This window comes from Chlamydomonas reinhardtii, chromosome 12, assembly GCF_000002595.2.
Source record: "Chlamydomonas reinhardtii strain CC-503 cw92 mt+ chromosome 12, whole genome shotgun sequence".
Classification (NCBI taxonomy): Eukaryota; Viridiplantae; Chlorophyta; class Chlorophyceae; order Chlamydomonadales; family Chlamydomonadaceae; genus Chlamydomonas; species Chlamydomonas reinhardtii.
The window spans coordinates 5,532,252-5,555,722 of NC_057015.1; the positions used below are offsets into that span (position 1 = coordinate 5,532,252).

The 23,471-nt window shown below is 61.6% G+C and overlaps 4 protein-coding genes across 5 annotated transcripts; 1 reads left to right on the forward strand and 3 right to left on the reverse strand.

The window, feature by feature from the left end:
• Window position 1: 1 nt before the first annotated feature.
• On the reverse strand, window positions 2-4,617 carry CHLRE_12g531283v5 (uncharacterized protein). 2 transcript variants are annotated; one of them, XM_043068571.1, is made up of 5 exons: window positions 4,236-4,617; window positions 3,882-4,127; window positions 3,771-3,803; window positions 3,237-3,508; window positions 2-2,964 (listed from the first exon to the last, which is right to left on the reverse strand). In XM_043068571.1, exons 2-5 carry the CDS (start codon window positions 3,934-3,936, stop codon window positions 2,926-2,928), a joined length of 399 nt encoding a protein of 132 aa, XP_042918666.1. In that variant the 5' UTR covers window positions 3,937-4,127; window positions 4,236-4,617; the 3' UTR covers window positions 2-2,925. The 2 variants fall into 2 exon arrangements, with proteins under 2 accessions (XP_042918666.1, XP_042918665.1); XM_043068570.1 differs by lacking the exon at window positions 3,882-4,127.
• A 1,150-nt stretch (window positions 4,618-5,767) lies between these two features.
• On the forward strand, window positions 5,768-9,459 carry CHLRE_12g531350v5 (uncharacterized protein). Its single transcript, XM_043068572.1, has 12 exons — window positions 5,768-6,224; window positions 6,415-6,554; window positions 6,739-6,871; window positions 7,084-7,127; window positions 7,349-7,429; window positions 7,600-7,628; window positions 7,740-7,797; window positions 7,947-7,998; window positions 8,194-8,242; window positions 8,345-8,386; window positions 8,535-9,000; window positions 9,131-9,459. The coding sequence occupies exons 1-12, from the start codon at window positions 6,027-6,029 to the stop codon at window positions 9,186-9,188; spliced, it is 1,350 nt and encodes a 449-aa protein (XP_042918667.1). The 5' UTR covers window positions 5,768-6,026; the 3' UTR covers window positions 9,189-9,459.
• Window positions 9,460-9,461: 2 nt separating this feature from the next.
• On the reverse strand, window positions 9,462-20,107 carry CHLRE_12g531400v5 (uncharacterized protein). Its single transcript, XM_001692868.2, has 30 exons — window positions 19,876-20,107; window positions 19,752-19,791; window positions 19,203-19,603; window positions 18,937-19,075; window positions 18,539-18,772; window positions 18,038-18,326; window positions 17,550-17,887; window positions 17,175-17,360; window positions 16,788-17,056; window positions 16,471-16,645; window positions 16,246-16,332; window positions 15,830-16,088; window positions 15,449-15,636; window positions 15,215-15,296; window positions 14,904-15,001; window positions 14,609-14,740; window positions 14,327-14,477; window positions 13,903-14,201; window positions 13,528-13,716; window positions 13,247-13,400; window positions 12,902-13,108; window positions 12,559-12,770; window positions 12,212-12,433; window positions 11,898-12,062; window positions 11,699-11,773; window positions 11,315-11,565; window positions 10,972-11,176; window positions 10,598-10,813; window positions 10,284-10,459; window positions 9,462-10,113 (listed from the first exon to the last, which is right to left on the reverse strand). Exons 1-30 carry the CDS (start codon window positions 19,908-19,910, stop codon window positions 9,828-9,830), a joined length of 5,760 nt encoding a protein of 1,919 aa, XP_001692920.2. The 5' UTR covers window positions 19,911-20,107; the 3' UTR covers window positions 9,462-9,827.
• A 152-nt stretch (window positions 20,108-20,259) lies between these two features.
• Window positions 20,260-23,347, reverse strand: CHLRE_12g531450v5 (uncharacterized protein). Its single transcript, XM_001692867.2, has 8 exons — window positions 22,961-23,347; window positions 22,727-22,814; window positions 22,549-22,645; window positions 22,113-22,215; window positions 21,763-21,968; window positions 21,566-21,615; window positions 21,127-21,448; window positions 20,260-20,968 (listed from the first exon to the last, which is right to left on the reverse strand). The coding sequence occupies exons 1-8, from the start codon at window positions 23,075-23,077 to the stop codon at window positions 20,722-20,724; spliced, it is 1,230 nt and encodes a 409-aa protein (XP_001692919.1). The 5' UTR covers window positions 23,078-23,347; the 3' UTR covers window positions 20,260-20,721.
• Between the last annotated feature and the right edge of the window lie 124 nt (window positions 23,348-23,471).

Sequence of the window (23,471 nt, forward strand, 5' to 3'; positions counted from 1 at the left end):
CGGGGTCCCGGTTTCGCGCCGCAGCAGCTAAGCTAGCCACCTAGACGCATGCACTCAGCTTCTTTACCAACGAGCCTTACCTATCACCACTACTACTCCAGACTACTTGCTTTCAATAGGAACTTAGTATTTTAGCGTTAGCCGCCACGGAAACACGGGGGAACCAGCAGCCTGCCGCTGGCGAAACAACGGTATGGAATGCGTCGCGTGTGCCCGCTGTACCTCTGGACGTCGGCACTTCACTTCATATTTGATACACACCATCCCATGGATGGCTACCCCCCCCCCCCACACACACACACAGAATGTTTGGCAGGCCGGCAGCACTGCACCACAGCCCAGCAGGCGTACACTTAACATGGACCACAACCCAGCCCAAGCCCAGCCGTCCACAGACCACCAGCACTTACTGGCATTCACCACTAGCCCACGTACCCCGCAGCGCTTTAGCACCTTTAACAGCCGCGAGAGGAAGGCACGGATGCCGCGTGCCTGTGGCAAGCTGGGTCAGTCGCTGGGCTACTCCAATCAGGTTATTTGACTGAGCGCGGCTCAGTCTGAGCCCGGCACGCAAGCGGCCTGCGCGCCGGAGGAGAACATGGGCTGCACCAGCACACAAGTGGGCACCGGCAAGTTCCCAATCCAGCACCGGCAAGGCGTGAGAAGTGGCACAGTGCACCATGCAGTGGATGGATGTATGGGCGCGAGGGCACCTAGGCCCGAGTGGCTTCACCGGTACTCCGGGCGGCCGCAGCTGCTGAGGGGCAGGGCCGCCAGCAGGAGCAGGAGCGCGCTTGATGAATGACCGTGCGCGTGCTGAAAGAAGAGAGGCGCCTACAGCTGGATTGGAGGATGGATAAGCCCACAGAGGCTTGATGAGGTTCCGCATGTGTTGCTGGCCTCTATCTGCAAATAGGAACCAGCATCTGCCGAGAAGTGAGAGGCGTTGTTACTGCTGCAATCATGGCGTTGAGGATGAACGCCACGCGTACCCTTTTGACATAAGAAAAAGTTACGGTACGGACTTCCCTGTGGCAATATGCAACAGACCATGAATGATGCGGATCAAAACATGCTAGCGATATCTGGGCTAGACGTAACAAGCTTCTGAGGTTGAGAGATTCTGCCTTGCGTGTGCATGAAGCTCACAACAATGCTAATATGAGAGACGAGGAGCCCTTGCGGCTCGGTTAGTCTCGTTACAGGTTCAGGGTCGCACACTTCCAACCCTGAAACACATCATCATCAGTTGTCTGCCGACCTTCACCAAACCGTGCATTGTGTCTGCGCAAAAAGCGTGTCTCAGCTGCTACACCGCGAGACGAAGCCAAGCCGAAGCCCGCCAAAGCCCCACCAGCGCGTAGCAAACCGCGTCTGCGCACGAAGCCTGGGCTACAGCACCTAACGTAAAACCAGGTACTCCAGACACATAGCCTGGCGACGCCCAATCAAACGCAAGGCCAGTACAAAAAACCAGCACGAAACAACCAAAAACCGTAGCCCAGGCACCCGACGCCTACACCCCAAAGGCAGGGTTAAGGCGAGGGAGGCGGGGAGTCCACATCATCAGGTAGCACCAGCAGGCAGTTCCCAGGACCCCGCGCAAGGAACGGGTGCTGAGAGGGCACCGCGTCCCAGCCTTTCGGGCAACAAAAGACTCAGCCGACCCCAGAAGTCGGAGATAGCCGATACACTAAAACGCAGCACTTGGGGCGACGTCAAAGCCCGACCCGCATGTCCCCCAGCCGTGACCACCTGCTGCCGACCCAGACCCAGACACCATGGCGCTGTAATTGAACATGGCATTGATGGCGTCAATCGTACCTCCCTGTCCTAAGTATTGTGCGCTTAGCCTATGTACGCGCCCGCGTCTGGCTAACCCCGTGCAGCGTGGTCCGACACGCGCAATTCCACACCCAACCACACACACACACACACACACACACGCAAACCACTCCGCGAAGCAGTATTGTAATCCTACAAAGCAATCATGGTACAAACCTCATAGCTATGCATGCAGGCCGCAGCCGACAGGTGCGCATGAGTTTACTTGCGATATAACATGAATGCATGAAAGACGGCGGCACGTCGACAGCAGCGGCATGGCAAACCACACGATCGACATCCACAGAAACACACAAAACTCGCCAGGCAGTCGGGCTTGACCAACCCGCTGTCCCACTGATATTGGTACATTTATGCATGCGCAGACAGCTAGCCGCGCCCATACATCATGGTAATATATTGGCTAGCAGCCACCCCCCGCTGTCAGCGCCTCGGCCTCAGTGTTTCCACCTCCGGACGGCCGGATATGCAACCCCCAGCAAACAGCCGCGACCAGCCCTTTCCACTGCTCGCACTTGAGCCACACCGCCAGCACGAACGCTCCACACTTCTGGGCCGCCACCAGGAAGCGCCAGGACAAGAGCGACATGCACATACGGTAGCGAACCTCAAGTCGGCCATCAGCCACGTCAGGTTGGCGCTCGTGTCGGGCTGGAGGCATCCGGCCGTGCCAGACCGCCTTCACCACCACTGCTGAAAGGATGACTAGGATGACCAGTGTTGCAGCCAGCGGCCAGCTGTCGCCAAGCGCGGTCAGCGTGCCAATACCGGTGGTCAGCGGAACCCACAACACGAGCCATAGCAGCGCCCGCACAGCAAGCTGCGCACACCGCAAGACCGCCGTGAAGCACGCCCACCAGAACGCCTCGCGCGCCGTGTCAGCACCAGCCCACACCGCCGCTGACAGGCCAGCCCACGCCGCTGCCCACATCCGCCGCGTTGTGTCAGCGGCGAGGCGCCAGTACCGCGCGCCCAGCAGCGCCAGTACAGCCAGCGCCACAGGCGCCACGCCTCCCAGCCATCCGAATCTCCACGCGCACACCCACACGATGCACACAAGCGCGCCACAATCCCAACTAGTCAGGACATCTTCTTCTTGATAGGCACCTCGGTCAGGTACTGCACAGCAGGTAGGCCAAGTTTGCAAGAGGAGGAGCAGGAGGAGCGGGTCAGGACGGGCCCGTCAGCGCCACATGCATGTAGCTAGACCGGTGCACACCAGCATAAGCAGTACAGGCATCTGCATGCATGTTCACCACCATGCGCACAATGCGCATGGAAGTCAACACGCTATGCTCTAATAACTGGCAAGCACACGCATGCCAACACCCGTTGCCGCGGCAAGGCGCTGTCTGCAAGAGAGCCACCACCTGGTTTATGGCCCTGCTTACCGCAGCCCAGCTCTGCTCCAGCTGGTTCCAGTCAACTGTTGAGACTGGGAAAGGCCAGGTCGCCCTGTTGTCAGTCAGCGCCTCCTTCAAGGCCTCCAGCGCCTGCTTCGTCGTGGCCGCCTGCTCCTCCAGCACCTCCTTCAGCGTCTCATTGAGGGTGGCCGCCTGCCCCTCCAGCGCCTGCTTCGTCGTGGCCGCCTGCCCCTCCAGCACCTCCTTCGGCGCCGCCATGGTGATTGGCGGCTGCGCATCAGCATTTGGCGTGGCGGAGCCTGCAGCATGCGCCGCAAAGGGACCAGATCAGCAGGGTGGCTGCAGCTCCCACACCACATCTTTAGGCTGCCCTCGCGGCTCAGAGCAGGCTGGTGACTCGCATCAACTGCGCTTAGCTCCGTCACGACGCTAACGAGCGCGTCCTCGTTCGGCATCCAAGCGTTCCCAAAACGCATGCGGGCGTCTCAACGAGATTAAACCGCAGTCCAAAGCGGCACTTTTGGCCACCAGCCGCGACTCTATGCGCAAACCCCCACTCACCAGCTCTTGTTATGCCCAGGCCAGCCGCCGCGTCTGCACAACGTGAGAGCGATCACAAGGCAATGCAGGTAGTTAGCATCGCCAGGGGGGAACGAAACACGCCCCGCCAACAAGGGCCAGAGCCCGAGGGCTGCGAAGCTCTGGCGGATGCAGGTACACCCCTCATCGACACGTTGAGCCTAGCCTAGGCTACTCGGAGCCAGCCTCTTGAACTCCCCTGGTCGCAGCCCTTGTCCCCTCTCGATACTTTCCTTCCACCTCTCCGCACCCCTCTCCGCGTCCGGGGCCTCGCCCCAACCTCAAGAAATTCAGCAGGAGGCCCTCGGTTTGCATTTGCTCGGCTTCCGCATTTGCGACCTGTGACCCCCAAAGCACCAAATACAACGCCACTCGAGCAAACAAGCGGTCAAGAGCCAGTCGCACACAATCGGGGTCGCGCATGCCCTCGTGCGAGCACCCACTGACCTTCCTGGCGAAGGATCTCCTTTATTGCCTCTGCAGCCACGTCTGGTAAGCCCGAGACAAGCAGCGAGGCCTCCTCCTGAGATTTCCGCAGAAGCAAGACGCGCGCCTTGCCTTTCTCCGCCGTTGACAAGCCAGGAAGGCCGTCCAGCGCTGCGACCCAGCTTCGTCCAGCCATTTGACGGTCACGCGTGGTTCGCACTTCGCAGACGTTTCGGTATGGCTAGGATTGCAGTTGTGGAACAGCTAGCGTTATCAACAGTGGAGCCGGATGTTTGGTCTTGGGCGCTGAGGAACATGTACCAAACAAATTGTTGGTAGGCGTATAAGTACAGGATTTTTTGTCCCATTACTGGGACCGTCGACTTGAGCACGTTTTGAAATCGTAGTTACACGCATACTATTTACCCTCTGATTATTTCTACTAGGCACCGACAGTCCGTGTCGTTCGGAGTGCCGTGCTGCCCGCCAGCGGTGCACGGAGCCGCACACGGGGTGACGTTCCGGCGAGATGGAGGGCCCGTGCATTTGCCCTTTGACCTGGGGTTGCTGCAGGCCCTGCACGGCAGGGGCCCAGTGCAGGGAATGCGCACGTTGTAGGAGCCGCGGCCGCCGCGACTGCCCCCGCCGGCAGGAGGCCGGGCCGCAGACGTCGCACCCGCGCGGGCAACAACCACAGCTGGGGCTGCAGCTGCGGCCGCAGTGCCGCCGCTGCGGGGCACAGGACCACGTGCGGAGAGGGGCACCCGCGCCAGCATTACAACCAGACCCACTAAGCCAGGCCAAGCCATACCGTGACGTCGGCGGCATACATGTATGTACAGAGCCGCCTCGCCCAACCCAACTGCTTCGCACACACCTGGCGCGCGAAGCCCTCCTCCTGGCAGACGTGTGTGCACCCAGTCCCCACCCACCGCGCCCGTTCCCAGCTTCGCACTCACCCGCCACCTTACTAGTGCACATAATGCTGTCGTTGTCGCTGTCCACGTCCATCGGTCCATGTCGATGACGACCACGTGGGCGTCCGCAGCCCGGCGGTGTCCTGCCGGCACTGGGTGGGGTGGGGAGGGCTGATGCTGGGGCAGGTGCGCCGTAAGGTGCATGTAACCTGTGCCCGGGCCACCGAACCCAAACCCAAACCTGCCCGGCCCCCACCCGCCCATTCCCCTTGCTACCCATTGCAGGAATTCAGGCAGTAAGGCATGGCGGCATCAACTCGCACATGCACCCAGGCCCCACCCACCACGCCACACCAGTCCCCAGCGTAGCACTCACCTGCGTGGTTATTTAGCATCGAGGCGAGGGTGAGGGCTGCTGCTAGGACCTGGACATGTGACATCGAGTCAGGCAGTCAGTAGTGCCGTTGCTGGCGTCCGTTAACCTTGCTTCTCCTGGGAGCTCCTGCCCTGGGTTAAGTCGTGATGACCGGGATGGCCGAACTGGACTACTGGAGGTCTGGAGTCTGGAGTCTCTGGACTCTGGAGCAGAGAACTGACTGCCGGTTCCGTGAATCCACAGGCACTCGAATTCCATGTGGATCGAGCGAAATACATGTCACGAGCTCCGCCAGCATTTTCCTAGTCAGTATCTATGTTTCTACTTTGAGTTGAGCTCGATCGAGCCAAGGGGACGGGCCCTGTTGACGTTGAACGGTAGTTTGAAACAACCTCTGTCGCTCACCGCCGCACACACGAGTGCACGAAACTATAAATACAAGGGGCCCATAGACCCGCAAATATACGTCATACTATTTTATTCCAACAAGTCCTTGCTTCCGAAGCACAACCTGGGTAAATGGACCTCGACACAGAACGCGCGGCGCGCTTGAGGGCAAACAGTGCGAAGCTCGCAGAGCTGGGCTTATTTTCTGCCAAGGAGCAGGCAGTCAAAGCAGCCCTGGCGGTGCCGGCCCGCCCACGCGCAGCCCCGCGACCGGCGAAGCAGAAGGCCCCGCCTACTGAGGTCCGGCGAAGCACCCGCGAGCGAGCGCAGGTACCATGTGGCCCTGGATTCGCCATGGGGCCTGGGCTTGACATGGGCTTGGACTGGGGCTTGGACTGGGGGGGGGGCTTCAGTACAGTAACACAGGTCGCAGGGGCATCAGAGACAAGGAGAAGGCTGTCGAACGGCCGTCAATCCTTACACACCCTCACGGTCGCGCCCGCACGTGCGCCGCCTGCAGGTGTCGTACAACGAGGAAGAGGCGTTCAAGGAGCTTATGCCCTCTCGCCGGGCCGGGGCTGGAGGAAGCGGGGCGCGGTCGACCCGGGATATCAACCACCTGCAACTCACGGAGGAGCAGGTCGAGGCATTGAGGGCAAAGTGAGTGAGAGGAGGTACCGATCCCTGGGGCCGTGCCGGGGCCGTGCGAGCACTGAGAACCTTGAAGACATACTTGGGTGCAAAGGTGCCATCGTGGGCAGTCGTGCAGCCGCAACCGTATCCGTAAAGGCCGTATCCGTTTGTGTGAAGTACTAGTATGTTGAAGTGCCTCAATATCTGGTAGGCGCGCACGGTCACCCCGCGCCGCGGGCTCAGAGGAGGGTAGTGAGGAGGGCGACGAGGACGAGGAGGGCCGCCCCAGCAAGCGCCGGGGCCCTCGCGGCCCACGTGACTCAGGCAAGGGCGTCCGCAAGCAGGTGAGTGGATACTGCAAATCCGGGAAGGGGCGGAGGCATGACTGCGTGAATACTCGATGAGTGCCAAACGGCCTTCCCGAGGAGTGTAACGCGCCTGCGCGGCGCTCACGCGTTGTACCTTGGGGCGCCTGGAATGTCGCCCAATAGCTGCCGCAATCATACTAGGCATAAACCTCATGGATTGCGCTTGAACGTTTGTGCTCTGCTCACAGGGCGGCAAGCTGTACGACAGCGCCACTGGAGTGACATGCCACTGGTGCGCCATGTCGGGGCGTGCTTGCAAGTCTGTACGGTTTGGCTGTGACTGTGAACGCGGGCTCGTGCAGCTTGGTTGTGGAGCAACAAGGCCGTTTATACGGGCAAAGCCCGAGGCAGCGATCGGCCCGTTCACGGTCAAGTAGTCTCGGCTGAATTATAGTATATGCGAACTTACATCAGGTTATGGACGCCCGCCATGCCGTCCCCTCCGTCGCGCAGGTGCCGTCAGAAGACCGTGGACCGCAAGGTCACATGCACTCACCCCGCCTGCGGCAGGACGCGCATGCCGTACAGCTTCTGGTGGGCGGCGGGGCCAGGGTGCAATCGCATGCGAGGTGGCATAGGCAGATGCATGGAATTGATGCTCTGACAGTGCGACGGGCAAAAGTCCGGCGTATGTGCAAGTTTACATTGCACATAAAACGTGTACCTTGCATGTGTATCGCTCCTGCTGCCTTGGCACGCTGCAGTGAGCGGTGCCTGTGGAACCGGCACGGCGGTGAGCAGGGTAATGGTCATCAGAGCTCGAACCCGTGCAGTGTACGGTTCCAAAGCGGCTGCAACTCGTCTTTCCTACGTTCCCAACCTTATTCCAACCCCTGACCAACAGAGGACGTGGTGGCGGCGGAGGCGAGCGGCTCGTGGGTGTGCCCCCCGTGCCGTGGCAGGTGTGTTTCCCGCGCATGCATCCGTTGGTTGGGAAAGAGGGGTCCCTTTGAGTAACAACGCCACGCCCCGCGGCATGGCTTCTTTGATGCATGCAACATACCGCCTTGCTTCCATAATTAGTATAATAATTGCCGTCGCTGACATGCAGCTGCGGCCGCGGATGTGTCGTCTGCTGCAATTGCGGGCCCTGCCGGACGAAGGCAAGCGCTTATTGGGAGCCATCAGGGCGGGGGGTTACCGTGGTGCAACCTATGTGTACTTCTAAACAGAATGCTGTGTGCTTGAAACGGCAAGCAGACTGCAAGCCGCTAGGACTTGCTCTATTTCCGTACGTCCTCTACAACGGTAGCACTCAACCGTATCATGGTTGCACATGTGATATACGCAACCTGCAGATGGACCTGCCGCCCACGGGCCAGGTCAAGAAGCACGTTAAGGAGCTGGGTAAGAATGGGGTCTGGGGCAGTAGCGAAACACACGATAAGAGGTAGTGTAAGCGCGCGGGTGAGCTTAATAACTCAGCCACGCCCTCTTTGTACTCCACAGGCTACACCAATGCGCACGACTGGCTGGTCGGCAAGATCACCAGTGAGCCCGACACTGCTGTGTGTGTTGCTACCAGCGCCTCGGTGGGGCCTGCCTACGGCGGCCAGCAGTGATTAGGAATCCCGCAGCAGTGAACACCAGACGCTGTGCCCCTGCGTCAATGCCGGACAGCGCTGCTGCAATGCTGCAGGCGAGGACCAGACGGAGCTGACGGACCGCAAGCTGCGCATGCCCTGGGCGGAGTGGATGACGCAGCCGCAGCAGAAGGCCAGCGGGAAGCAGCAGCAGGAGGAAGAGGACGAAGAGGAGCGGGACGACGAGGACGAAGAGGAGCAGCAGGAGGAGGAGGAGCCCGAGGATAAGGAGCAGGAGGTGGCGCTTAAGCAGGCCGCAAAGCCCAGGGCCGCTGGCAAGGCGGCAGAGGGCGCCGCAAAGCGGCGGCGTCACGCCGCGGCGATGGCGGCTGTGGCGGCTGCCATTGGGGAGCTGGACAGCAGCGACGAGGGCAAGCAGGAAGAGCAGATGGAGCTGGAGGGCGAAGAGGAGCGCGAGCAGGAGGAGGAGCAGGAGCAAACTGGCCAGTCGAAGTCGCAGCCGGGTCGCACCGAGCGCGGCGGCGGGAAGACGGCAGGCGTGGAGAAGGCCACCGTGCCCAGGTATGAGGTCGGTTGTGTCACCCCGCTTTGTCGCCCCGTAACATGTGTAGATGGGCTGCGCCTGTACAATTGCACGTCTTGCTGTGCTGTTCGAGGAGCACTTAGTTGCCTCATGCCTTGCCCTTCGCAGCGGCAAGGCCAAGCCGGCCGCGGCACGTGGTCGCGGCCGCCGTGCTGTGGAGGCGTGAGCGTGTTGCCATTTAAGGACTGGCCGGCGCTTTTGAGTTTGGACCTAGTCCGGCGGCGGTACCTTGAACCCTTGTGCACGGAGCACTCCTGGTAATTTATTAGTGGGACAGACCGTTCACAAGTTGACCTACGTAGCGCATACCGTATGTAGGGGAGACGATGCACCGTACATAGCACAGGAAATTGACTCCAGAACCGTGCGTGGGAGTAGAGGCTTCGTACAGGTACCATTGGCGTGCAGCGGCGGTACGAGGTGTTGGGCAAGTCCCAGAGAATACGGTCGTTTACAAGCAAAGCGATGGCTTGCCAAGTATGTCGGGCATCTGCAGAATCATGCCTTGTAGAATTGGGAGCCTTGACGCAACGTACACCACCGCGCAATTGTAACTCATTATGGCAGTGCTCCTTATCATTCGGCGCAGAGAAAGGGTGCCGCATCCAGGCCTGCCAGTAGTTAATGCAGCACACAGGGTTGTGCGCGTCCCAGCTAGCAACAGTCTCCACATGCACGGAATGACAGCAGCATCACCCACTGGTCATGCATACCGTGCAACTGTACTAAGCTGCACCGCTGTCTCCGCTATCACCTCGCCATGCAGTGCGCCGTCACCGTAAAGCCGCATCCACCAGCACCCCATCTACTTATAAATGCGCACACGGATCTTGAGGCACTCCTCCGTCTTGTCCTCGTCATCATTCACGAACATGAGCGCGTCCACGATGCCCGGCGTGGCGGCGCGCGCGTCGAACGTGAGGCCCACGGGCCGTGTGGCGCCCGCGGGCATCTGCAGCCGCGGCGGCGTGAAGTGCACGAGCCAGGGCTGGTTCGAGCGCAGCGTGAAGGTGCGGAAGTGCTGGTAGGGGTTGGTGTAGGTGATCTTCTTGTTGGCCACAGTGCCCACGGGCAGCTCCACCTCAAACGTCCTGCGCGCACGCAGCAACACGATGCAAGGGTCAGACCCAGGCGACGCACCACGTAGCCTTGCTCCTGGGAGGTTACCTAGCAGCGAGAGTATGGCGGCGGCCTCTCCTGCTCCCTGCCTAACTCATATTGCTGCAATGAGCCGCAACGGTCTTCGTATGCGCCCCCCTACCGTGTGATGAGCGGCCCCTGCGCCTCCGCCGACACCAGCAGCGCGTATACCAGCTCGTGCGTCTCACTGTCCACGATGTTGACCTTGATGTCCTTGACACCCACAGCCACCGGCCGGAAGCTCAGCAGCAGTTCCGTCAGCGCGCCGCCCACCAGCACGAACGAGTCGGGCGACACCTGTGTACGCCAGGGCACCCAGCAATGATTCACTTGCTTAGCTGACACTGCTGCAGCGCGTACCGCACCGCATGCATGTAGTGCATCAGTGTAACAGCCGTGTGCAAGCTCTGTAAGCCGGCTGCTCCCACCACCCACCAGCAGCTCGTCGGGGTGAGACGTGAAGGACGCCACGCGCCGCGACACCGCGCCGCGCACCACCACGCTGGCCTGGCTGGTCTGCCCGATCATGGCCCGCATGTCCACCTTGCGCAGCGCGTGCACGAACACCTGCCACACCTCCACCGGCCGCGCCATGAGGCGGTCCATGTACAGCAGCACGTAGAAGTGCGCCACCTCAGGCGCGGCGCCGATCTGGATGAGGACAGGGGCGTTCAGCGGGCAGGGGAAATCAAAGTTGTCACGTAGACTTGACAACGGAACGCCGTTGAAGGTTGTGTCCACCAATCCCACCAAGCACGCTCACACACATCCATAGGCCAATGCGCGATCACATTGCCTGCAGCCCCCACCTTGTACTTGACGTACACCTCGTCGCGGTCTGGCCCCAGCGCCAGCGCGCCGCTCCCAACGCCCAGGATGACGTCAGGATTGCTGCACGCCGCCGTCACGTTGCGCAGCGCCCCCGGTGCGTTGGCCAGGTAGGAGGCGGCGGCGCCCGGGAGGTTGCGCAATTTGATGTTGGTGCGCAGCAGCTGCCGCTCCGGCTGGTAGTACCTGCGGAGAGCGTAGCGGGTGCAGAGCCGGAGATTGAGGTTTGGTTATCCTGGATTCATGTCCCGGAACTGCGCCATTGGGCCTGCTTCACGGCAGACTCAAGGGGTTCCGCGCATCCCCCGTGTGTGTAGCTCTTACCGGAAGGTGCGGTCGATGATGATGGGCCGCGGCACAATCTCCAGCTCCAGCACCGACACCGGCACGTCGTCCTTGGTGCTGATGAGCTCCACCGCCACCACGTGCCCCGAGGGCAGCCCGTCGTTGCCCACGTTAGCCCCGGCATTGTTGCCGCCCGCCGCCCTGTGATGCGGTGCACCCGGACTGCGTGTGGCCATGTCGGCCGCGCGTGCGCGTGCCGTCATGGAGTGGTTGGCCTGAGCCTCCGGTGTCTGCGGCGAGGGGCGGCGAGGGGCATCCAGCACATGGCGTGAGCGAGGAAGGCGAAAGTGTAGAAGGGGACCGGCTGACCATGAGTTTATGTCTGCAGGTGGCTGGTTGATGCAAGCTAACGTGGATCCGCACCTGCACCGAGTACTTGTAGGCCTCCGGGGGCTCGAAGGACTGCAGCCTGAAGGGCAGCGTGATCCGCTCGTGCGCCTGCGGCCACAGGCAGCGCGCGAGCAACGGCCCTCTGTGTCAGCATGGCCGTCCCTGCTGCTTCTGCATCTTGCACCCAGTCAGCCACGCAACACCACGTGTCAAAGTACCGATATGAGCGCACCTGCAGGTAGATGCGGTTGCCGCTCATGATCTCCTGCTCCAGCGGCCCCACCGGCTGCGACACCACGCCCAGGAAGCGCGCGTTGGCGGCCCGCAGAGCGCGGTAGTCCTCCAGTCGCGACAGCACCGTCACCTCGGCCGGCTTGTTAATGCGCAGCTCAAACGTCTGTGGTTGGGTGACGGGACATGTGGGTCAACTAAGTAGAAACATGGGCATTTGAAAGCTCCGTTGCCGGCATGCAAGACAAAGGGGGCTGGACCAAAGGCGGCGACACTGGCATGAGGCGTTGACGCTACCCGGGTGGAGTCGCGCACCTGCTCGTGGCTGTAGGGGTTCTGGAACTCGAACTCGTACACCAGGACCTCGCCGAATGCGGGCTTGACGATGCGTCGCGTCACCATGCTCTTGCGCAGCTGCTCCAGGATGAACTCGTGCTTGCGGCGGCTGCGCGCTGATGCCACGTCCACCAGCAGCTGCTTCTGCACGCGCCGGAAGTGATCCTCCCGCTGCGTGAATGCCGACGACTCACGCAAGTCCTGCGTAATGGCGGCAACCAACATGTGAGATCAGGTGTGCTGCCATGGTCAAGCATGTAGGTTGACAGGGGAGACTTGCTGCCAGCCGCTAAAGATGGCTCGCCAACGCCGGCCACATGCCGCACCTGTGCCCCTGGGACGGCGTCCTCAACGGCCGACGCAAGGCGGCGGTACTGCTGTACGCGTGCGCTCTTGCGCGAGCTCTGCTCCAAGATGCGCAGCTTGAGGTCCTCGCCGGGCGGCATGAGGCCGCCACCGCCGAAGGCGACACTGGTCCGGCCGCCCAACGGGTCGGGCAGGTACTCGTTTTGCAGCCCCGGTGGCAGCGGCACGGCGGCTGTGATACAAGGAGCAGCTTAAGGCATCAGGACTGCGCTACAGGATTGCACAGTTGCACTGCTGCCGTCGCCCACAAAGTCGTGCTACCGTCAGAAGACTTGACGATGCGGCACGCACACACGAACGCACCTGCCGTTCCCGCCAGCTCCTTGGCGATGGGCGAGGCGGGAATCTCCCAAGCGGGTTTGGCACGCACGCGCTTCTTCGACGGCTTGTTGTGAGCGTCGTCGAACTCGGGCAGCCGTGCGTCCGTGTTGCGGCTCTCGCGGCCCAGGTTGAGCGCACGCAGCACTAGTGAGCCCTTGGAGATGATTGATGCCTTGGGCTCGTTTTGAGCTGCAGGGCGGGCGGGGATGCCGAGAAGCACAAGGCAACTTGTTGCTCTAAGCAGATGAGCCTAAGATGTCCCAAGACTTCTCTCCGCTCCGCGCACCTCCCTCTTTGCCTGACCTGTCCCGCCCAGCCCAACTTTACCTGTGTTCTGGTTGTACGCCGCCTCCATGAAAGTCTGGCCCTGCAGCGAGGGCGCCACCGCCGCCTGGTCCAGGATGGGCACCTCCACCAGCAGCTCAGCGAAGTCGCGGCCCTGCCGCAGCAGCGGCTGCAAGTCGACTGACGCAGTGCCGACCTGTGGTGATGATGGTATGGCATGTTTGACACTATTCGGTCTAGTCCCTTACCGTCAAGGCAAGGAAAGCAAACGTTTTCGCAGAATGCCTACAAGTCCACGCTACAACATTACGCACTTCACGCACCTGTAGCAGCGAGTCGCCGTCCCACACATCCAGGTGCAGCGTCTTCACGGCCAGGTACTGTGCGAAGCCGCGCGCTGCCTCGAAGCCGGCGTCCTGCGGCGTCTGGCCGCTGGGCACCGCCTCCGCCGCGCCGTCCACCACGTACTTAAGCACCAGGCCCGCGCCCTTGCGCGCCGGGTCGGCCGGCACCTGTATGCCGCAGCAGATGCAAGTGTGAGCGAAGCCTCCCATGCATTCCCAAACATATATGTGGCCGTGCGAATGATGTACCGGTAAGCGCAGCTATCGCGTGTGAACTTGTGCATGCACCCAGCCCGTACAACCTCCGGGAAAGGGTTGCCACCCCGTCCTCCGTAAACCCTGCCCTGCACGCACCAGCACGCAGGTGCTGTCCACGGCGTCGTCCTCCAGGCGCACCGGAACCAGGTAGGCCATGTCGCTGGTGGTGGGCGGGAAGTGGTAAAACTGGAAGGTCAGGTACAGGCTCTTGAGGTTGGCGGGCGCGTTGAGGTGGTCGTGGTGCCGGAACGCCAGGAACTGCAGCACCACGTCGCTGGCCACACGCGGGTCGCGCGCCTCGATGGCCAGGTCGATGGGCACGGGCGAGGGGCCGCGCGGCGGGCCCTTGCGCCGCAGGATGGCCTGCACATCCGCCGGCAGAGCGTCGATCATGCCTGTATGCGCAGCGCGGGAGGAAGTGTGGCCAACATTGGAGCAAGCGGTGAGGTAGTTGCTTCCGCAGGAGTTTCGCTTCCACATTAGCACGGCTCCCTGTGCCCACTGGCAGCTCCAACCTTACCCGCGTCGTGCAGCTGCTGCAGCAGCACGCGCGACGGCGCGGTGCCGGGCAGCTTGCCGTCAGGCGCCTGCGCCCCGCTGAAGGCAGAGGTGTCGCCGAAGTTGCGGGTGGGCTCCATGTCCAGGAAGCGCTGCAACTCCTCGGGCGTGGGCTGCAGGCACCAGGGCCAGGACGGAGAGTGAGAGGCGAAGGGTCAGCTGGCTCAGACGGTCGTCGAGCGGCCGCATGCAACATGTTTGTGGCAAGACGTATCACAGAAGCCTTACACAGGCGTGCGCGCACCTGCATGCTGGCCCGCTTGGCCCGCTGCGCATCGTAGTACCGCTGCACCTGCGCCGCCGCGTTGGCGCCGTAGTCGTCCGGCGGCGGCCGGTCTGCCAGAGCAATGAACGAATTGCGCATGGACTTGCGCTCCTGCAGCAGCATCAGTGACAGGGACGACGGCAGCGGCCAGCATAACAGCTTCAGAGCTCCGGTGCTTGCGAAGCCTTTTGCATCGGAACCTAGCATCACATGGTACCCGCAAGGCAGCCCAGCGTGACCCCGAGGCACCTGCGCCCTGCGCCTAATCACTCACGTCCTTCAGCTCGTCCACGGCCCTGGTGAGCAGCTCTAGCTGCCGCTGCATGGCAATGGTCAGCTCCTGCAGCTCTGGCGGGAAGCCCGCGCCCGCACCTGCAACAGCAAAGAGTCGGCCAGGCAGCAGTGCGCCGCAGGTGGGCATCTCATCAAGATTGGTTACTGGCGCCGCCCCACCATGGCGTTGCCTGGATGCAATGAGTGGCGCCCAGCCACCTCCAACCACCAATACGAACGTCTGCCCTGCCGCAGCCACCCCCCACTCACCCCCCCCCCCCACACACACACCCAATCCGCCGCGCCACTCACCCATGCTGTGGCGGCTGAAGTTGCGCGGCAGCATGTCCATGGACGGCACACGCTCCAGCGGCGGCCCGTCGAAGTCCAGCACCTGCGACACAAGCCCAGAGGCACACTTCACACGTGCTGCGATCTGCTTGGCTGGGCAGCGGCCTCCACGTCATTAGCTCCATGGTGTAGTGGACACGCTCTCTCGCCCTTTCCCGCTCATATGTAGCCATGGCCGCATTATCTGCAACGCACCTGGGGCGGCGGCTCGCGCGCGGACGGGTCCACCTCGTTGATCTCCGGCGGCGGGAAGATCTCCTCGGGCACTGGCACCTGTTGCAGCAGCACCTCCAGCGGCAGGTCGCCCATAAGCGCCTCCTCCTCGCGCTGCGCCTCGATCACCGCGAACACCTTCTTGAGCGGCGGCAGGATGGGCGTGCGCGCTGCACAGGCAGGCGTCCACAGCGAGAATGCAGCAACAAGTGGTTGCGAGCGGGTGCACACACACACATGCCGTACACACACACACACACACACACACACACGCCGTACACAAAAGGAGGACATGCAGCTGTGGCAGCATATTGGCTGGGCAAGTGAGAGCCCTGCGCGGCTTGCCGCTGGCCAAGTGCTTACCCGTCTCAAACAGCTGGAACTCCACCAGCGGGTCCGGCACCTCCATGGTCATCATGTCACCCAGCATGGCGCGCCAGTTGAGCGGCGGCTGGTCGCGCAGCAGCACCGGGCGCGCCGGGTCAGGCGGCGCCAGCGGGTAGCGGTGCACCCCCACCGCCACGTGCGCGGCGGCGCCATCCTCGCGGATTTCACAGAACGGCACAAAGGCCGCGTAGCCCACCAGGAACTGCAGCGGCGCCATGCCAGGCGGCGGGGGAGCCTGCAGCAGGAAAGATTGGAATACGGCAGTGCATGGTTTGGCGGGTACCGTAGTGCGATGTGGACAGTATGGAGCAGCCATGCAGCCAGAGAGGTTATGTGCCGGTATGTGCCGCCTTATACTTCCAGGTACTCAAGCAGTAGTAAGCCGGCCCCACCTGTGGCGGCGTGGCCATGAGCTCCACCACAATGGTCACCAGCGCGTCCGCCATCACGTAGTCGAACACGGGGTGCGGCGTGGGCACCTGCCAGCAAGCAATGCAGGGCCGTGCCGACCCGGTAGTTAGCTGCAATGCTGCACTCATGTGCGGAGTGGCTCACGATACTAGGGAGCGAGGGGTCCGCTATCGCCACTGGTTTTGATGTCATGCCTAATGCCTCACCTGCAGCACCTTCCACCCCGGCACGTCAAGGTGCGTAAGGTCAGTCAGCTCGTAGGCGGGCCCGACGAATGTGCGGCCGTTGTGTACCGACACTCGAATCGCGTACGTCAGTGTGCCAGTGGACGGCGCCTGGTAGATAGGTGCCATGGCCGCGGCGCTGTCGGGTGGCGGCACGCTGCAGGCAGCGCAGGGGCGACGCAACACAACGGTCAGCATGCCCAACAGCTTTCCGGCAACAACGGCAGTACTCGGGTGTGTGACTAACATGCGGCTGCGCAGTGTAAGGGATCAGGCATGCAAGCGCACGTGGTACTCACTAGCCGGTCACCATGCCGTGGCGCGCGTCCAGCCCCATGAGCAGGTCGTGGATGCGCGAGGGCAGCGCCAGCTGCAGCCGCCGCAGCATGATGCTGTAGGTGGGGCTGAGCATTGGCGAGGCCAGCGTGGAGATGACCGTCTTGGTGGTGGTGGACAGCAAGCCGGCGGCGGAGAAGCGGCGCAAGCCGGGCACCACGTCGCTGTAGGTGACCAGGAAGTTCTCGGGCAGCAGCGGGATGTAGGGCTCCATGGCGGGGTACACCTCGGCCTGTGCGGTGCGGTCAAGGCTCGCTTTGGATGACGCAGTCCGCTTTGGTGCACAGCGCAGGCACCGAGCCGCAAGTAATGGCAAGGCACTGAGTCACAAGGTCTGCCGGCCGGCTCACCTGGAACAGGATAGAGGCGTTGGGCACCACCTTGGGCGGCCGCAGCTCCTCGTTGTACACGTTGCGGAAAAGCAGGTAGCGCGGCGTGCCCGCCATCAGTGGCGCCGACAGCGGCCGCCCAACGTTGCTGTCCAGCTGGATGCTGCCCGTCACCGGCGCGCCCGGCGGTGCGGGGTGCTGCGACACCTGTTGGCAGGGCCAAGGACGCAATGCAGAAGCGCCAGGGTCAGGGTCTCTCCAGAAACGGATGCTTTGCCTATCGTTGCTTTGGTACCTTCGGCGTCAGCTTGTAGCACGCCCTGTGGGCGGTGCGGCCCCGCATCCCCCCACAGCTCGGTTGCACGCGCTGCGCCTGTGGGGCGCCTCCACACTCACCCTGAACAGCGGCAGCAGTGCCCAGCCCAGCGAGTACTGCCCCTTCACCACGCCGTCCAGCATGCGCTCGAGCATGATCACCTCCACCACGGCCATGCAGCGCGGGTCCGAGACCGTTGTGTGGTAGTACACGTCAAAGCTCATGTCCAGGTCGATGGCGTTGCGTTGCTGTGCGCGGCCGCGGTCGTAAGTGTCAGACAAGCTGTAGCAGGTGTTGCCGTAGAAGGTGCCGTAGCCCTCGTCGTACAGCGACACGCTGAGCTGGAACTCAAACGTACGGCCGTCGAAGGTGGTGTTGATGGGTAGGTCGCTGACGCGCAGGATGCGCAGGCGGTAGCCTACGGGGACAGGAGGGGAGCAGGCAGGGGCCATACAGGCGTGCGTGTTTCATCATTTACCGCAAGAGGCGGCAGAAGGTGCCGATGAGAGTGGCAAGCTAGCAACACGGCAATGCATGTCCCCAAAGCCAGCGCCGACATTGAACGCACCCTTGGTCTCTGGCAGCGCGCGGCGGTTGGCGTCGGGCACGATTGGCACATAGCGGTGCTTCTGGCGCTCCGTAAACTCGGACCACTGCAGCGCGGGTCGGTTCTCGAGGTAGCCGCGCTTGTGCTCCAGCGCCTCACGCAGCAGGTCACGGTTCTTCACGAATGTCTGCTGCTCCCGATCGTACTCGATGAAGGTGCCGGCGCGGCGCTCTGCACGCGGCAGCGGTGCCGCTAGGATACCGTACTTGGGCATCTTGTCGATGTCGATTACCGTCACCGCAGGCAGCCCCTATGTACGCGGATAGACGAGGCAATAGAGCGGTCATACAACATTTAACAACCCCGCAATTAACCACTACAGCGGTCGGATCAAAGAGGGCCTCCCAATGCTGTGCCCACGTATTGCTGGCGATACCCTTTGAACTACGATGTGGTGCAAGAACGGTAAACAGCCGTGCGGAGCTGATAGCCTTTGTCCTTGTGCGATATCCAACTGCGTACCCGGCGCGGCTCCAGGTAAGTCCCCTCCTGGAAGCGTACGCGATTCATCATATTCTGATCGGGTGTAGGACCCTGGAAGCCCGTTGCGTGCGCCGCCGGCGCAGCTCCGCCCATGCCCAGGTATTGCTGCGTCCCCCGTGCCCGCTGGAACACCTGCGCCTCGGGCGGCAGGTTCTTGCGCGTCCGGTAGCCGCGGTAATGGCGCTGGATGGTCAGCGCCGCGCGGTCCATGTCCTGCAGTGCGCCGGGTAAATGACATGCGAATAATGGTTATTGAGTGGAGCGCGCTTGCTCATACCTATGCCCTGCCCCTTGACCGCGTGTCCCTTGAAATGACACGGCTCATGTCAGCCTAGGCCAAAGGACACGAGCCCAACGGACCCCCGTGCCGTACTCACCATCTGTTTGGGTGGCTGGGCGCTCATGATGTTAATTTGCCGGTCAACCTGCTGCGGCGCAACACGGGCTGCAGTCTGGCGGCTGAGCAACCTCTCCGCGCGCTCCCGTGCATAGCGGTCAGCGGCATCCTCTGGCGGCCTGCGATGCGACAAGCTAGCTGTTGGTGCAGGTGGATTGCATTCAGATTCCCTTAGGGTAGAGGCACATGACCCGCCTTCAGTTCATGCGTGTGTCCTCTCGCGACGGTTCTGCGCGCAGCACCCACCCTGGGCCGGGCCCGAGGTCATCTGAGGGCCACATGGCCGGCGGCGGCTGCTGCCGCCGGAAGTTATCGCCGACAGGCCCTGCATCAAGCTCCCGGCCAGGCGGAGGAAGCGGGCCTGGCCCCAAGCGCGACTTGCTGCCCGTTGCCGGCACGCCCGGGCGCCGGGCGCGTGGCTGAGTGTCAAAGACTGGGTCCGCGTCCTCTGCGGTCGTGTAGTTGTCCGTCTCTGCTGCTAGCCCAAACCCGCCAATGCCGCCACCACCACCGCCCACGCCTCCGCGGCCAGGTGGAGGCAGCTGTGCCGTGAGGGCCCTATCAACCAGCAACCCGCCGGCGGGGCGAGGGCCCCGTGCCGGCGGGATGCCACCACCAAGGCTCGCCTCACCAGCAAAGTGTGAGCCCTGCCGAAGTGTCCCAGGTGTCGTGAAGGCTTGAAGCGCCAACACATGTGACCTGGGCGCCCTGTTCCCTACGCATTTCTACCGGCACAGCCCAAGATGCCCTTCAACCCTGCTTCGCTTTACCCCAGCGGTTATCTTATTAGTTTACCTGCGGCGCAAATCCTCCTCGCGCCGGCCCCGGCAGTTGCCTGTGGCAAACACGCCCAGACTTTCAGCCACCGACAGCTGCAAAAGGTGAAGCCACGTCTGGCTGTGCCGCGCGTATGCCTTACTCTGCAATATCCTCTTCCAGCCCAAAGCGCTCCATTCGTGAATGCGCTGAGGGAGAGCCGAGTCAACTATGCCATGTTTCGCGGAAGCAACGTATTGATTGCAGCGATGATTGCCCCAAAGGTTAATTACTGTCCTAGAGCTATTACAACAATCAACTGGCTCCAGCGAAGCGAGTTCCAGGTAAAGGCAGTTGCAAGCAGCTTTCGCGTCTCTTGTCAATGTATTGTCAAGTATGGTAAATGTATGTTATGTGTTGTCAAATAGGTGTATATGGGGAGTCAGCTTGTGCAGGCAGCTGAATCGCCCAGCGGCAAGTCCGTGCTGCTGCCACCAACGTATTACCGAAGCTTGCGCGGCCTGTTAGATGGTACATAAGTGCACTTTATGGTTGTGCTTTACATAGACGCGTGCCATCCCTTGCGCCATCAGTCCATTTGGCATTTGGGCCACCACTGACACGCCCTCAGGGTTTCGCTCACCAGCCAACCCTCCCAACGTCCTCCCTGCTCCTCCTCGCCTTCCTTATCAGAGCCTGCGCCCGTTCGTGCCTGCTCTTTCGCGTCTAGCCACAGGCAAACAACAATATTTTGTATGTCTTTGAGCACGCCTCTGTTCTCAAGCCTGTCCTCAAATCGACAAAAGTGTCCCTCGTCCATGCCTTCCAGCTGTAACGTGTAGCGTTATGTCCTGCTGCTGCTCCACGCACCTCTACAAGCTCTCCTATGTGCCGTGCACTTGATCCAAACGCATTTACCCAAGTAGTCACGGTCAATATGAGGTCAAAGCACCGTATGCAGCTATCGATCACGGGTCCGATACTAGTGCTCCACACCTGCGAGCGCCGCCTACGTCCGAGGCGCGTTTAGCAAGTCCGGCAGAGTCGAAATTGCAGCGTTCATCTGTTTGAGCATGGCTGTCATGGTCTCATGCAGCTCGCGAGTCACCGGTAGGCCGTCCTGAATCTTCCAGCCCTCCTTCCAGGGCTGCGGCGGCTCCTTGAGCAGCGGAATCTTGAGCGCCACCTCCCGTGTGGTGTAGTCGCGCTTCTCCCATCGCCAAATCTCCTGCTTGTCCTCAAAGTACAGAGTGCCCCTGCAGGAGGCAATTGGTGCAAGTGCGATGTCAGATTACCTAACCAGACTAACAAATGACAGCGTATCATTGGTTGTGTGACTTTGCACCGGTGTGCCCCGTCCGGCCGGCTTGCGCACAGATACGCAAAACCCCTAGACCGGCACCCCGCAGCTTACCAGGTGTAGTGCAACATTGCGGCGTCGCCAATGACCAGGTCGTGGGGAGGCTGCGCGATGAGGTGACTGTGCGGCGGCGACTCGGTCGTCAGCGACACATTGCGCAACGCCAGGGCAATATCCCACGCGTACATCTCGCGCACCCAGTCCAGCACCTTGACCGCAACGGGATCGGCCTCAATGGCCGCGGTTACGCGCTCCCACTCAGGCACGACGCCCGCCAGATCCGTGTAGCGGATGAGCACCGGCGCAGGGCCGGAGCGAGGGATGGCGCTGGGGTCCACCTTGTTGTCCGACAGCTTTCGCATAAGCGGTGCGGCGTCTGTGTTCAAAAGGTTCAGACGCGAGCACTGGGTTGAGTAGGCTGGTGATGGACTGCATTTCAGTGGCTACCACCTCAGTGACTGACGCGGCGCCGACAATGGTTGCCGCAGCTTACCAGGGTGGGCGGGCATGATGTAATCAAACATGAACTGCAGGCCAACGGTCCTACGCGGGGAAAATGTGATGCGTGAAATGGGGATTGTAGTTTAGCAGTAAATACCACCCGCCATTACCTGGGTGCAGGGTGCTACGAAGCGTCATCAGGCCCGGCAGACAGTTATCACTACGTGGCGGGCACCAAGTACAGCTCACTTGGAATCATACGCGTCGGGCGCCTGCACCGGACGCATCCACACGTAGTCACACTCCAACAACAGGATCCACGCGCCCTTGATCATGCTGGGCTCCTTGGCAGCGGCCGCAATCCACTGCGCCACAGCGTTGGGGCGGTCCGCTACCGGGAAATCGCACCACTCATCGCACTTCGGGTGCAGCGGATTGGCGCGGAAGGTGGGGATCTGGAGCAACGCACACACAGGGGCACGTTCACAAGTTGGCTCCGTTAGCCCATATATGCTGAGTCAGTCAGTCGGGAACGACACAAATCGACTGCAGTTGAGTCATGACACTGCGCTAACATGTGCTGGCAGCGCCCTGCTCACCTCATCCATGAGATCATCGGGCTTCATGCGGTGAAGGATGCGGGTGAAGCCAGTGAGCTTCTCTCCGCCGGGCATCTTCTGCACCAGCTTATACGTCCCGTACCTGGGCAAGGACGCCGGCACGGCATAAGGCGCACACAAGTGTAGAAGCTAGGCTTATCAACATGCGGGTGCAGCAGCAGTATGTATGCATATGCGGTCACGTGAGGGCACTCACATGATACGGCTTTGAAAGTTTTGATATCCGTCCCCTCCACACGTAAAGACGCTGTGTATCGTCTCTCCCTCCGGTTTAGCTAGCCCTGTTGTCGCCTCTTTGCCCCTGCCGCCGCAGCATGACACAGGGCAGAAAGATATGCTTTCTGGTGCTATCTTGCTGCGCTTTGTCTGGCTAGGAAACGTCATCCCGAACAGCGGGCGCCGGCCCCGCACTCACATGATGCGGCCCTGGAAGTTCTGATACGGGCTACCGTTGCCAGTGATGACCGAGTGGATTGTGTTGCCCGCCGGCCGTGCGTCTGTCTTAGTCGCCGCTGCAAGAGACACCCATCATAGGTGTGAGCGCCCGCAGCAACGCACGACCTACGTCAGCCATCCCTTGCAGCTGGCCTTACCGTTTGTTGTCTGGCTGCTCCCAGCTATGATTTGAACGCCGGTAGATGCGGCTGCCGCCCCTTTAGGTGTCACCGGCGTCGAGTAGAACTGTGGCGAGGCAACACGATGGTAATCGACACGGTCGGGGTGTGGGGGTTAGCGTCGCCGCCACCCCAGAAAGCGACAGCGTGTGGCCCCTTTCCTCACCCTATACCGCCCCTTTGTGCCCACGCTCTGCACAGGCTGCCGCTCACCATATCTGCCGTCTCCATCACGGCGCCACCCACGACATAGCCCGCGATGATGCCAAGCAGGATTGCGCCAGCGCGGTGCCAATTGGTCACCGGCTCGGCCTTTGCTCCCCTCCGCATCTTTTGGTTGTCCAAGCCAGAAAGCCAACGTGCGGCTACTCAGAGGGGCCCGTTGAGTGATCGAGACTATGGGCTGCCGCTACTGCCGCAACATTTATACCTATGTCTAGGCGTAGATCGGAGTTATACAACAATGGATGTCTCGTTGTCGGTGGTCGGTACGCAGCGCAGGGACCAGTCGCTGTCTGTTGCAAGGGGTCGAAGAGCCGATGCGCCTTGCCGCACAGATAATGAATTGCGTTTGATACCAAGTGCTCCCGACTGCCTATGCATGCGCGTCAATGCACAAAGACAAACAAGGGTGCAAAGTCAGGGGCCAGCCGAGCATGCATCGCTGGACTCCATGCACCTGGGCGAGCCATGCCTTGCACCGCAGTTCTTTCCATTATCTGCG

What these genes read in the sequence shown, in the direction of transcription:
- CHLRE_12g531283v5 (XM_043068570.1), bottom strand. Translation starts at nt 4,410, where the DNA reads ATGGCTGGACGAAGCTGGGTCGCAGCGCTGGACGGCCTTCCTGGCTTG. An exon ending in GGAGATCCTTCGCCAGGAAG is followed by an intron (nt 3,804 to 4,235) that starts GTCAGTGGGTGC and finishes CACGTTGTGCAG; the next exon opens with ACGCGGCGGCTGGCCTGGGC. An exon ending in TGGAGCAGAGCTGGGCTGCG is followed by an intron (nt 2,965 to 3,236) that starts GTAAGCAGGGCC and finishes CCTGCTGTGCAG; the next exon opens with TACCTGACCGAGGTGCCTAT.
- CHLRE_12g531350v5 (XM_043068572.1), top strand. Translation starts at nt 6,027, where the DNA reads ATGGACCTCGACACAGAACGCGCGGCGCGCTTGAGGGCAAACAGTGCG. An exon ending in ACTGGAGTGACATGCCACTG is followed by an intron (nt 7,128 to 7,348) that starts GTGCGCCATGTC and finishes TCCGTCGCGCAG; the next exon opens with GTGCCGTCAGAAGACCGTGG. An exon ending in GCTGGTCGGCAAGATCACCA is followed by an intron (nt 8,387 to 8,534) that starts GTGAGCCCGACA and finishes GCAATGCTGCAG; the next exon opens with GCGAGGACCAGACGGAGCTG.
- CHLRE_12g531400v5 (XM_001692868.2), bottom strand. Translation starts at nt 19,910, where the DNA reads ATGGAGCGCTTTGGGCTGGAAGAGGATATTGCAGA. An exon ending in CGCGCTGCCAGAGACCAAGG is followed by an intron (nt 17,888 to 18,037) that starts GTGCGTTCAATG and finishes CTGTCCCCGTAG; the next exon opens with GCTACCGCCTGCGCATCCTG. An exon ending in ACGCCGTCCCAGGGGCACAG is followed by an intron (nt 12,434 to 12,558) that starts GTGCGGCATGTG and finishes GCCATTACGCAG; the next exon opens with GACTTGCGTGAGTCGTCGGC.
- CHLRE_12g531450v5 (XM_001692867.2), bottom strand. Translation starts at nt 23,077, where the DNA reads ATGCGGAGGGGAGCAAAGGCCGAGCCGGTGACCAATTGGCACCGCGCT. An exon ending in GAGCAGCCAGACAACAAACG is followed by an intron (nt 22,646 to 22,726) that starts GTAAGGCCAGCT and finishes TGTCTCTTGCAG; the next exon opens with CGGCGACTAAGACAGACGCA. An exon ending in CCGATGATCTCATGGATGAG is followed by an intron (nt 21,969 to 22,112) that starts GTGAGCAGGGCG and finishes GCGTTGCTCCAG; the next exon opens with ATCCCCACCTTCCGCGCCAA.